At 51.7% G+C, this 11,648-nt stretch overlaps 2 protein-coding genes across 6 annotated transcripts; one reads left to right on the forward strand and one right to left on the reverse strand.

Annotated features, from left to right (window-relative positions):
- Window positions 1-2,696: 2,696 nt before the first annotated feature.
- On the forward strand, window positions 2,697-7,230 carry SQSTM1 (sequestosome 1). 2 transcript variants are annotated; one of them, XM_082324256.1, is made up of 8 exons: window positions 2,697-2,940; window positions 3,067-3,162; window positions 3,971-4,200; window positions 4,321-4,477; window positions 4,947-5,036; window positions 5,574-5,818; window positions 6,075-6,282; window positions 6,917-7,230. In XM_082324256.1, exons 1-8 carry the CDS (start codon window positions 2,763-2,765, stop codon window positions 7,072-7,074), a joined length of 1,362 nt encoding a protein of 453 aa, XP_082180382.1. In that variant the 5' UTR covers window positions 2,697-2,762; the 3' UTR covers window positions 7,075-7,230. The 2 variants fall into 2 exon arrangements, with proteins under 2 accessions (XP_082180382.1, XP_082180383.1); XM_082324257.1 differs by having other exon boundaries at window positions 4,950-5,036.
- On the reverse strand, window positions 6,279-11,645 carry MRNIP (MRN complex interacting protein; the record flags this gene model as incomplete). 4 transcript variants are annotated; one of them, XM_082324261.1, is made up of 8 exons in its annotated part: window positions 6,279-6,363; window positions 8,175-8,433; window positions 8,940-9,042; window positions 9,298-9,434; window positions 9,740-9,809; window positions 11,016-11,113; window positions 11,456-11,515; window positions 11,586-11,645. In XM_082324261.1, 8 exons carry the CDS (start codon window positions 11,643-11,645, stop codon window positions 6,323-6,325), a joined length of 828 nt encoding a protein of 275 aa, XP_082180387.1. In that variant the 3' UTR covers window positions 6,279-6,322. The 4 variants fall into 4 exon arrangements, with proteins under 4 accessions (XP_082180387.1, XP_082180386.1, XP_082180384.1 ...); XM_082324260.1 differs by having other exon boundaries at window positions 6,291-6,363; window positions 7,860-8,433; window positions 8,955-9,042; XM_082324258.1 differs by having other exon boundaries at window positions 6,291-6,363; window positions 7,860-8,433.
- Between the last annotated feature and the right edge of the window lie 3 nt (window positions 11,646-11,648).

Below are 11,648 nucleotides of genomic sequence, written 5' to 3' on the forward strand. Positions count from 1 at the left end.
GGAGCAAAAATCTCACCAAATATTTTTAAACACTTCCCAGCAGAAAGTGGGTGTAGAGAGAAAGCAGAGCACTGCAGGGATGCTAATTGCTCCTTTTTGAGCCTTTCCTTTGCAAGCTTGAAATCTTAAACTTGAACAGCTTTTTTTCCCGTCCCCTTTGCTGTTCCTTTGCTACATCCATCTGTGAAGCTGGCTGCTCAGCAGCTAGGGCTGACAAACCGCTCTTTGGGCAGGGGTTGCCGTGATGCTATGGGATTCCTAAAGAACCGTAAGAAAACATCGACGCAGCCAGTGCTTCACGCTGAGAATGCCAAAACCCAGATCCTCCAGCAACCAGAGGGAAAACATCCCAAGTTAATATATGTGGGAATACAGCGCAGCTTCTCACACGGCCTCTCCAGGGGGCTGAGAGACCGCCCGGGGGCACATCCCAGGGCTGGGGGCAATGGGAAAGGGCCAGGTCTGCGCAGGAGAAGGGCTCGCTGGGAGGAGATCCCCGACCCCGAGGAGGAGGAGGCGGCTCACCCCTGTCCCGTGATCGGTGAGCTAAGCTAACAGCAGGCTGGTGAAAGCCTTGTTTTCCTTCTGTTTTGTAGAAGTGCATGATGTCATGACCAGAAAGCTGAGCGTGACTCAACACGCCCCACCAGGAGAAGGGAAATTCCCTCTGGCTTTTGGCCCCTTCCATATTTACCAACTGGATTAAAGTTCACGCAGAGCAAAACTTTGATTTCTGGTTTTAATTTGGTGCATCGCCTGATAATTATAAAAGAATCAATTAATCCGGAGACACAATTGGCTTGAAAAGACCCAGCAACTGGAGGACAACGCACTGTGCCTCCAACACCCGGGCAGCGACGGAGGGGGGAGGAAGGAATGGGTCCTGTCCGGGATGGCAGCAACTCGGTGCCTAAGGAATGAGTGTGCTGGGGCTGGGTCCCAAAATACAAGTCTCTGGCTCCATAAATGAGACCAAAAGCGGCCATCAGGGTCCTCAGAAACAGGACACGAGATGGACGTGCGGAGGTGCTGCTTGGCGAGGCAGATAGGACAACGGCAGTGTCCCGGACCGCGCGCCCTGCCACCGCCGGTCCCTCTTCTGATTTTAGGGAGAAAAGAAAAAATCCAACGATGTCAAGTCAGCAACTTTCACCGCCGTTTTCAGAAATGAGGATACAGACGGCAAAGAGGCAAAAGGGAAGGTGAGTGCAACAGGCCCTCGCTGTGCGCCCAAACCTTTCGATATCTCGTGCTGTAAAACCCGGTGAATGATTCCCTCTGCAGCATCATTCATGTTTAAACCTCAGTCTGCTGATGTTTAAACTTTAACTCATCGCTTCCCGGTGGAATATTGGCCGTGTCATACCTAGAAATCAAAATTCTTAGAAAACTTTTTAAGCTAAAAAGGGCAACCTTTTTCACTGTAAATACTGTTTTCCAGAAAAGCGTCGTGATTTCAAAATTGCCACACGTATGCCAAAAATTTATCTATACGGAAGGCCAAGTGTTTTATATTTTAGGTCAAGAAATAAACTACCTCCCCATCGTGGAAATTAAAACTTATCCTTCTCTTGATTGCAGAAGATGATACATCATTACACAGTTTCTCCTAAGTTTTTATTATCTTAAACCAAGAAAGATGTCACCAAGAGTCAGAGTGGTCAGGCCCTTGGGGGAGAGGAAATTAACACCAACGAGGAACCTAATAATCATTGATCCATCTTTATTTAATTACACTTGGATGGCGCAGACGGTGCCTTCTGCCAGTTGGACTCTCCTGTGGCCAGATTAAGAGGCCTGTCAACCGTATCTGATCTGCAAAAAAATACCGCTGCCAACCAACTTGGAAAGCCCCCAGAACATCCTCCTGAATGTCAGCTGTGTTTATACTAGTATCTTTATTTTTAGCCCCCCTTCCGAAACGCTGGGTTGAGGGCAGAGCGTTAGCTGACGAGTTACTTATGCCCGCCCCGCTGAGAGCGCGAACCCCTCCGACGGGGCCTGCCGCTGCGGTGGGAGCGGGGCAGGCACGCGGCTCCCCGCCGAAGGCTGGCTCCGCTGGCCCCGACGCGGAGGACGGGGGTGACGAGCGGGACTGGGGTGGCCGAGTGCTGCTGCCGGGCAGCGATGGGGACCAGCGACGGGCGCGCAGCCACCCGCCGTCGCGCCTCCCCGCCGGTGGGCCTCGGAGGCCGTGCGGCCGCCCAGGAGGTACCGACGCCGCGCCTGCTCCCCGCTGCCCGGGCCCCGCAGGTGCTTTTGTGATCGGTACGGCCCCGCGCCCCGAGGCCGCCGCGCTCCCCGGCCGCAGCTGGGGATGCGAACCCCGGCACAGGTAGTCACGGCGGGCGAGCAGGGCAGGGAGCGAACGCGGGCGTTTGCGAGCACTCGCAGGTGCCTCCGGCGGCAGCAGGCGAACCGCGGGGCGCCCACCCGCCGGCGCCGCGGGAAACGAGAGCCCTAAGGCGGCCACCGCGCCGGATGGGACCCCCGCCGGGGGGCGGAGCCTCGGCCACGGGGGCGGGGCTTAGGCGCAAGGGGGCGGAGCCTGATGCCGGCGCTCACACTGAGAGTGTCACCCGTGGGCGGGGCCTGCCGCCGGGGGGGGTGTGTGCCGCCGGGGGCGTGGCGTGACGGCGGGGGGCGTGGCCTGCCGCCAGAGGCGCTATAAGGCGGCGGCGCCGCGGCCCGCTCCCGCCCCGCCGCCCGCCCGCCGCCGCCGCGCCCGCCCTCCCGCCGGCAATTCCTGCTGCGCCACAGCCATGGCGGCGCTGACGGTGAAAGCCTACCTGCTGGGCAAGGAGGAGGCGGCCCGCGAGATCCGCCGCTTCTCCCTGCCGCCGCCCGCCTGCTACCAGGCCATCCACGACCGCGTCTCCGAGCTCTTCCAGGGGCTGCTGCGGGCCGGGCCGCCGCCCGCCTTCCGCATGCACTACAAGGGTGAGCGGCGGCGGGGGGGCGCTCGGCCAGGCCTCGGGGCAGGGGGCGGCCGGGGACCGGGGGGTCCCTGCCGCCCTCCCGCGACGCCTGAACCGGGCGCCTAATCCCGCGCTTTGCCCCTTCCAGACGAAGACGGGGACCTGATCGCTTTTTCCACCGACGAGGAGCTGGAGATGGCGATGCCCTACGTGCAGGACGGTGTCTTTCGTGTTTACGTCAAAGGTAACGAAGGGCGGTAGCCGGTCTCCGGCCTTGCTCGCCGGCAGGCCTCCGAAAAGGCGAGACGGAGCCCTGGCCCTTGCCCTTGTCCTCAGGGGCCCGGCGTAAGCTGCAGCCTTCGGGGGGAGGTTAAATAAGGGCAGGGTGGTACCCCAGAACGCGAATCCTCCCTGCTGAGGTGGGGTGTTGATGGCAAGGTTCCTCCCAGCCCTGTCATCGCAGCTGGCCCAGCGTGAGCCGCTGTTGTCACGCCGTCTCCCTGGAAATGCTAGACTAGCGCCGGTATCCTTAATAGTCACAACAGTGTGTTAGGCAGCCTTAATCCCAGCTTAATCTTCAGTGCGTAGTTGCTCCCTGGTCCCCTCTGTTCACGCAGGTACCTGCAAAGCTTCAGCTGCAGTCCATCCAACACAGGAGCCAGCGCTGTTGTCCCCACTCTCATCTGTTGTGCCTCCTGGCATTTCTTCCTAACTCCCTCTCCAGAAACGTTTTGTTCTTGCAGTGCTTAGGAAGGTAGGACGAGAAGCCAAATGGGGTAGTGCAGTACTAATCTAAAATAAACATGCCAAGAGACTGTTAAGGATAAGGCATGCTCAGTTTGAGGAGCAGGCGTCTTTGCAAAACCCCTCAGCCCTTCGTTTAAGGTCTCTTACATACCCCCAGCTCTTGTGTGGCAGCCAGTGTAAAAATAAACCGAGTAAGTCAATACTGCTCTGACAAGGGCTGTTTGTGCTTCCTTCTCTGCCCGATTTCCAGCCTTTAAATAGTAACCTCGTTCCTGATGCAAAGTGTCCTTTCCTTTCCGTAACAGAGAAAAAGGAGTGCAGGCGGGAACATCGCGCGCAGTGCAGCCAGGAGCCTCCCCGCGACATGGTGCACCCCAATGTCATCTGTGACGGCTGCGAAGGCCCGGTGGTGGGTGCCAGGTTCAAGTGCACTGTCTGTCCGGACTACGACCTGTGCAGCACCTGCGAGGGTAAAGGCATCCACAAGGAGCACAACATGGTGATGTTTCAAAGCCCACTGCTAAAACCATTTGAGGTGAGCAAAATCTATGGAGGGGAACTAAGGAATGGGATATTCCTCAAATTTAAGTCAGAAGTTTCAGTAACTCAGAATCTGGCTGTGTGATCGGAGTCACATGAACGTTACCCTTTACAGTGGATTCCCCGAGGACGCTGGCTCCGAAAAATGCGGCATGGTGTTCCACCCTTCCCGTGGATGCACTGCTGGGGATATCCCGGCCCTGTAGCTCCATGCCAAAGCTCCGAACAAGCCCAGGCCAGTGCTGCAGCCTCCAATCCACCCACTGCAGAAGGTAAGAGGAGTTGCTCTGGTAAACAAGGTGGTGGCGGAGCCAGAGTAGCTGAGGTTCTGCAGCACAGGGTGGAATCCGGGTGGAAAAACAGACATAGGAACTAATCTAATTTGCTTGAAATATAAGTAGCACCTTTCAGCACAGAGTGGGATTATTTTAAGGCATGCGTGGGCCCGTGCAGTAGATGAGGATGCAGAGCCTATCTGGAACCAAACCAAGCCGAGCTGTTAGGTCAAGCATGTCACTACTCCAGATCCGCCTTTCAGCATGGCTAATGAGCCTTTAACAACGCTAATGCCACTGGTTTTCTGTTCCAGAGATAGCTCAGAGATAGTTTTTGTGTCTATACTGTCTCTGTTCTGCAGTGTATGTGAGTGACAGGAAAGGAGCACCAAGATCTCGTGGGGATACACTCTGTAGGTGCTCTTTCCCTCTGAGCTATGTGTGCTAACAGAAATTGTTTTTCTAGAAGCTTCTACTAACAGCCAGCCTCAGGACCCCAATGTCACCTTCTTAAAGAATGTTGGGGAGAGTGTTGCAGCTTTTCTGAGCCCCCTGGGTAAGTGACTTGCAGTTTGTTATCCCAGTCCCCGCGGCTGGTTTAAAGGTCCTTTTAACAGGAGCAGCAGTCAGCTGTTGACGGATACCGGAACTACCTCATGCTTCTAAGCCTTGAAGGCTTAATTTACTCCTGGTACTAGTAATGCCTAGGCTTAGAACAGCCACTCAGTACCTTTTCAGAGGTCTCCTTTGGAAGGAAATGAGGAAAGATTTCATTAACATGTCACCACTGTAACGCTAATTTTAAGTCAGTGGTGACTCAGGATTTTGCCTGGCTTATGTGGACATAGATAACTTCTGCCCTGGCCCTCTAATGTATGGCTTGTCTGTCTAGAGGAAGATGACTATTTAGTGCTTAACTATTCTTTGTTTAAAGAATGCTTTGCATTTTAATTCCTCCATGTTACATGGCAAACTGTAGGGTTACAGAAACCTTACAGCATTTAGACTAGCATTGATCCATGCTCTTCTAGGAGTGTGCTTTGGAAAAAAAAAAAACTCTGTAAGACTTCCTCCATCTCAAATGCATTTCTAGGTATTGAAGTTGATATTGATGTGGAGCATGGAGGACAGAGAAGCAAAGTGACTCCTGCGTCTCCCAGTCCAGAGAAGAACAGTGCCGAGTCAAGCAGCAGCACTCTCAACCAGAATGTTCAGACCAAACCAGACTGGAATAACACAGATTCTGCTACAGAAATCAATGCTGTTGCAGAGCAGATACAAGACATGGTGATAGATCCTGTGCCCACACAAATGGAAGACGGCAGCTTCCAGTCCCAGGTACAAGAACTGTGGCACTAATTTAACGTGCTTGCTGAGGAAAGGAAGATAATCATTTAGCATGCATTGTGGGATTGAATATTAAGATGTCAGCAGATTATGTGATATACAGCACCTTTGCTTTAGAGGTTTACAGCAAAGGTGGTGGGTGGGACTTCTTGTGGATGTAACTCTTTGTATTAAAGGCAGATAGTAGGAGCATGCATCCTACCTGGAAAGCACTGCAGCACCTGGACCTTTTTTCTTTCCATTTCAGGAACACAGTGAGTCCAGCAGTTCATCAGGGGGCGAGGAGGACTGGACCCACTTATCTTCCAAAGAAGTGGATCCTTCCACAGGTGAACTGCAGTCTCTGCAAATGCCGGAGACAGAGGGTCCCAGCTCCCTGGATGTATCTCAGGATCCTCCCCAGCCAGGCCCTACAGGACTGCGAGAAGCTGCACTCTACCCACATCTCCCACCAGGTATGAGAATGTTTGCAGGTTTCATAACCGAGAGTAATTTTCACTCAAGAACCACCAACTTGCCTGACATCAGCAGACCTGCTGTTAGAGATGGCAGAAACCAAGGTCACATAAGTTCCAGCTATAAGGGCAGCTCTTGCACCCTGTTAGGGACAGTCAGGTGGTTCTCCTCTTGCATGTGGGCAGCTAAGTTAACAAGACTTCTGACCTTAGACTAATATGCCATTCAGGCAATGTGAAAAAAGGTGGATCCTAAATCACGTCCTTGCTATGGACTCTTCAAGAGAGCCCGTTAATGCAGGATGCAGACTAGTACATCCTGTGACTTTAAGACTGTTTTTCTGGTGGGAACCAGTAACAGTATGGCAGGCCACTTAACTGAGGTCAACAGCACAGTCCTGCAGCAAGGCCAGCTGAGTCTGACTCAGCGGTTTCCTTCGCTGGTTATGTATCTATCTTACCTCCAACATCTGCCCCCCCGGGAGACAAAGGAGAGCAGGTCCCCTAGCGTTTAACCAGCTATGCTAGATTTACTAGAATTAGTACCAGCCTGCCTACTCGATGGTATTAAATCCGTGGCTGGTTTGCCAATTACATGAAATATTTCAACTTTAAACTGTTCTTCTCTTAACAGAAGCAGACCCTCGCCTCATCGAATCTCTGTCCCAGATGCTCTCTATGGGCTTCTCTGACGAGGGTGGGTGGCTCACTCGACTCCTGCAGACAAAGAACTGTGACATCGGGGCAGCGCTAGATGCCATCCAGTATTCCAAGCAGCCACCTCACTTGTAGTGGTCTGTGTAACAAAAAGCACTTCCCTTCTAACTGAAAGCAAACAATGCAGTACAACTTACACAGCGGTTCATCTTTCTTCCTGCTAAGGGGTTCTGTCTCATGTTCCTAAGTGCTTGTAGAATGGAAGAAAAATAAATACTACTTCTGTGATGAGTCTGTGTGAGTGTTTAAGTATCACAGCTGGATTACTTAGTTAAAAGAGGGGAAGGACTTGGCTAAGAGCAGGCGATTCCATCAAGCAGCTCCCTGTGCAAGGGAGGCAGCCCAGGACTGTAGGCCTGCCTTTTTGCACACACCTTGGTGTACCCCCTTAGGGCTACACTCCTGGAGAGAAAGCAAATGCTTTGCTGGCTCTGAAGCCTGCTCTGGAAGAAAGGGTTGCTATGGGAGATCTAAACAAAGAGGTAGCACAGGGGAAAAAAGCTATAGCTTGTAATGGGGAATTAATCACAGAATTTAATTGTACTGGCCAGGAATCCTTGGAGCTTTCTTCCCCCCCCAAGCTGACCTACTTCTAGCTGTTGAGGTTGCTAGACAACACTGTGTAACCCTAGTACTTGCCTACTGCAACAGCCTCTTCCCGCCTCGTACCCTTCCCCCAAACACAGCCATAGAGCAAGTAAACAACTTTAATAGTGCAGTTCTGTAAGGCTTAGAGTAAAGCCATCTTCAGGTCAAAACCTTGCCTCAGAACAAAACATAGCAAATACATTATAGAGACAAACAAGAAAGCAATGCCAAAGATGCCTGAACTTGTCAGAGATCATCATCAAACTCCTCACCGGTGCAGAAGAGGCGTTCAGAAGAAACACTGCTAGGCTTTGGCCCGGTGCTAACACGGGTGTTTGCCCTCCTCGCGCTATCCAAACAGCACCTTCCTGCAGTGGTCTCTAAGACACCAGATCCTGCCCTTACCAATTGGCTTTGAGGTTCTTTGAACACCACATCCTCCTCAGCTGAGCAACTGGTGCTGGGCATCATGGCGCCAGGCAGTTTCGAGGCAAGCTGCTCAGTGCTAGCAACACGCTTTTTAAATTCAAACCCCGTTCCTTGAGGTAGAGTTTTTCCAGCCTGTTCTGAGCATCTACTGGCCATACCAGCATCTGCTGCAGCGGTGCTGTGTAGCGCCAACCTTCCACCGCCCTCCTGTGATGGCAAGGTAACCCTGGCAGCATTTTTGCTGTAGCTGTCAGAACATGAGAGAAATTTTTCCCACTTCGAGGGCTTGGCATGAGCAGTTGGGGTTTGTGTATTCTCCTCAGGCACTACGGACTCACAGACAACAGGAACCATACTGTCTTCAGAAGCAGCATCTCCGTCATCTTGAGCAGGCACTGCTACTACACATTTCTTGCGCTGTAAGAAGAAAGAGAGCTTGGTTATAAATCCAGCATGCGCAGCCGAGCTGCACAGAAGCAGGCAAAGAGCACTCGGGTCCTTCAGCTGCTCCCAGATTCTCACCAGCCCGCTGAGGCAGAGCTGAGGCTGATGCGGTGGGTGGGCCTATGAACTCGGGGCTGTGAAGGCTCAGGCCAACTTCATGGCACTGCAGGTAATCACAGTAGCCTAAATAACCGCATACTACACGGGTGCCACTGCTCAGTAAGGCAAAGCAGCATAGTTTGCAACTGTGCTGATAGAGGAGTCCGGCTCAACCACTCAGCTTACACAAGTTGGCACTGTTTTTGTCTGACAAACCTTCCAGAGAGAAACTCCTGACAGAATTTTCTTCTCCTCCCCAGTCATTCAAACGGAAGAGCAGAGGAAGACTCATAAAACTTCAAAATTATGATGACACAAAACAGGTCAGGAGAACACTGTTCTGTTTTACTGGTAGGAAGCATCTTCTACAACTAAAATACCTCAGAGGTTTTAACCTTTTTGGCTCGGTAGGCAAGCTGGAAAACTCCATTTTCTTCTGCATGCTCCTGAACGTCACTGGAGAGGAAGCTCTTCTGGTGTTTCCTGGCCAAGACAAAGAGGACAGATCAGCTCCACTGTGAACTTATTTCACAAATCACCAGGAATGTTCATAAAATGCATGGCTCCAGCAATAAGAGAAGTTTTACCCCCAAATACCACATCCTTGCTCAGCTCAGGTCGTACACTGCAACCTGTACTTTGTTCAGCTATCAGAGATGAGCTACCTCCCACACCTCCAAACCAAATGTCACCACTTGGGGACAGGAATTACAAAAAAAAAGGAAGTTCTTTCTGTACCTTTGCTCTTCCACAGTGTTCTTCCTCCGGGAACAGAACTGCTGCCTTTCTGTACCTGCCTCCTCCTCCCCATCTTCCTGATCTTCACTGTCCTTGTCCAGATATTTACTCCAGCGACTGACTTCTGCCCTTCCCTCCTACAACATCGGAGAATTACTGAAAACAGCAAAATACAGGGTTCTCATTTTTGGCATTGTTATGTATGTGCTGAGTGCCTCAAATCACAAGTCAGTTTAGGACATGTTCCCAGGTCGTGTTCCCAGGTTCAGTATCCCGGTAGAGCAGAGAGTTTCTGTGTACATCTCATCCTCTTCGCTGGAGCCTCTCTCATTATACGCGCTATTGCAGCTGTCTGAACCCACGTAAAGGGATCACTGATTTCACCTGGATTCACCTCGGTCAGCATGGGTTGGTATTTACCTCCGCTTTGTAGGTATCTTACCTGCTGGACCGAACAGTCTTCACGTTGGGCTGCTACATTTTTGCTGTCGTTTACAGATTCTTCTACGCACCTAAAATAGAGGTTTAAGCTAGAGTTTCTAGAACATGCTTCTGTCTGATTTATAATTTTCAAATCACCTATTCATAGCACAAGGGATTGGATAGAAAGCATGGATAGGAACACTGGATAGGCGGCATGTCAGAAAAAAAGGATCTATAGAAAAGCAGATGTCAAACAACGGATTTGCAAGATACATTGCCCAAATACTTGAAAAAATCTAGTTAGAGGGTAGCCCTCATTCTTTCTACACAAACAGGGTAGCAAGTTTGATCTAAAGCCACTAATCATGAAATGATAAATTCTAGTTGACCATAACTAGGGATATAACAGCGTGTCTTTTGGGACAACAGCTTAAACCCACTAATTATATCCCAAGCAACCAAGGAAAAAGGGAAGTTATTTCACAATGTTTTGAATTTCACAATGTTTGGAGAGTAGAAATAGCAACCTTTTTGATAAAGTGAACAAACAATGAGTTTTCTTCCCAAAGCTTAACCCTGAAGCGCTGCATATACACAACTACGTTATCTAACTAGCTTTGACTGATGTCTGAAAATAACCTTGAGTAAAAAGAAAGCTGGACCAGTTCAAGACCAGTTCAAGATTAGGCAATTTGTAAACAGATTCAGGAATGAAATAAACAGGAAAGTGCTACTCAGATTTTCCAGCCCAGCAGGAATTACACCCAGATGTCTGCACTAAACGAGTCTTTATATCAATAGCAGCAGCAATTACTCAACAGATTCACAGTGTGAAAGCCCTGAATGCCAACAGCTGGGTAGCAACAGCTTAGAGTGAAGGATATTTTCTCTCCGAGGATGCACCTCTGCACTGCTTGTCAGTCTGTGAGATGGACACCTCCACAGTCAGCTCATCAAACAGTAAATAAGAAAGACCAATTTAAAAATAAACAAAACAGAACAGCCAAACCCTGTTGCGTATATTTTAATGGGTAAAAGCCTGACCGACACGCACTATTGATCAACTAAACTTATCTGAAAAAACTCCTTGTCAAAAGAAACATGCCAGGACACTACACTCAACAAACAGCTTGTTCCTATGAGGTGATGACAAAACTGGCACATGTCATGGCTTTACATCGGGACAGAAAACCCTCCTGTGAGTTCAGATCAGGTAACAGGCACCCCATGCGTGCAGACGTGCATCAACTGTACCACGTCAAACGAAACAACCAGATAAAGATGAAACACTCTACCGAGAGGTCCAACCAATCGCTTCCTCCGCCTCACCCTGCAGCAAGTTTAATTTCTGGACATGGTGCCTACAGTCCAGGCCAGACCCTTGGCCGTAAACCTGCAAAAACAAACAAACAAACCAACCAACCAAGGCTTAGGGAGCAGCCAGAAGGAAACAGCAAAAAGTGAGGCTTCACCTTGGGTAATATTGAAGCGCTAACTAAAGCGAGCACATACGGCTGAGCGTGTGATGCCCTGGGTAGGGCTAACGGCCACGCTGGGCTCCCCGCCGGGCAGGGCTCCCCGCCGGGCAGGGCTCCCCGCCGCCACCCTACAGGGCTATCCACCACCACGCTGGCCTTCCCACTGCCACCACACAGGCCTCCCCCCGGCCCGGCGGCGGTGTCAGAAGCGCCGCGGCTCGCCCCGTCCCGCCACCGAGGCCGCCCCGGCCCCTCACCTTCTGCACCGCCTGCCGCTGGCCGCACACGCTGCAGCTCCACTTGCCGCTCCGCTTGGCCTAGGAGGGCGCAGAGGGGGTCAGTCGCGGCCCGCGGCCCGCTCCCCGGCCCGGCCCGGCCCGCACCCACCTGCTGCACCTGGAAGAGGCGGCAGGAGCAGCACCGCAGCGCCCAGAACCGCGGCGCCATCCT

The sequence above is a fragment of the Platalea leucorodia genome (genome assembly GCF_965183815.1).
Source record: "Platalea leucorodia genome assembly, chromosome: 11".
In the NCBI taxonomy this organism is placed as follows: domain Eukaryota; kingdom Metazoa; phylum Chordata; class Aves; order Pelecaniformes; family Threskiornithidae; genus Platalea; species Platalea leucorodia.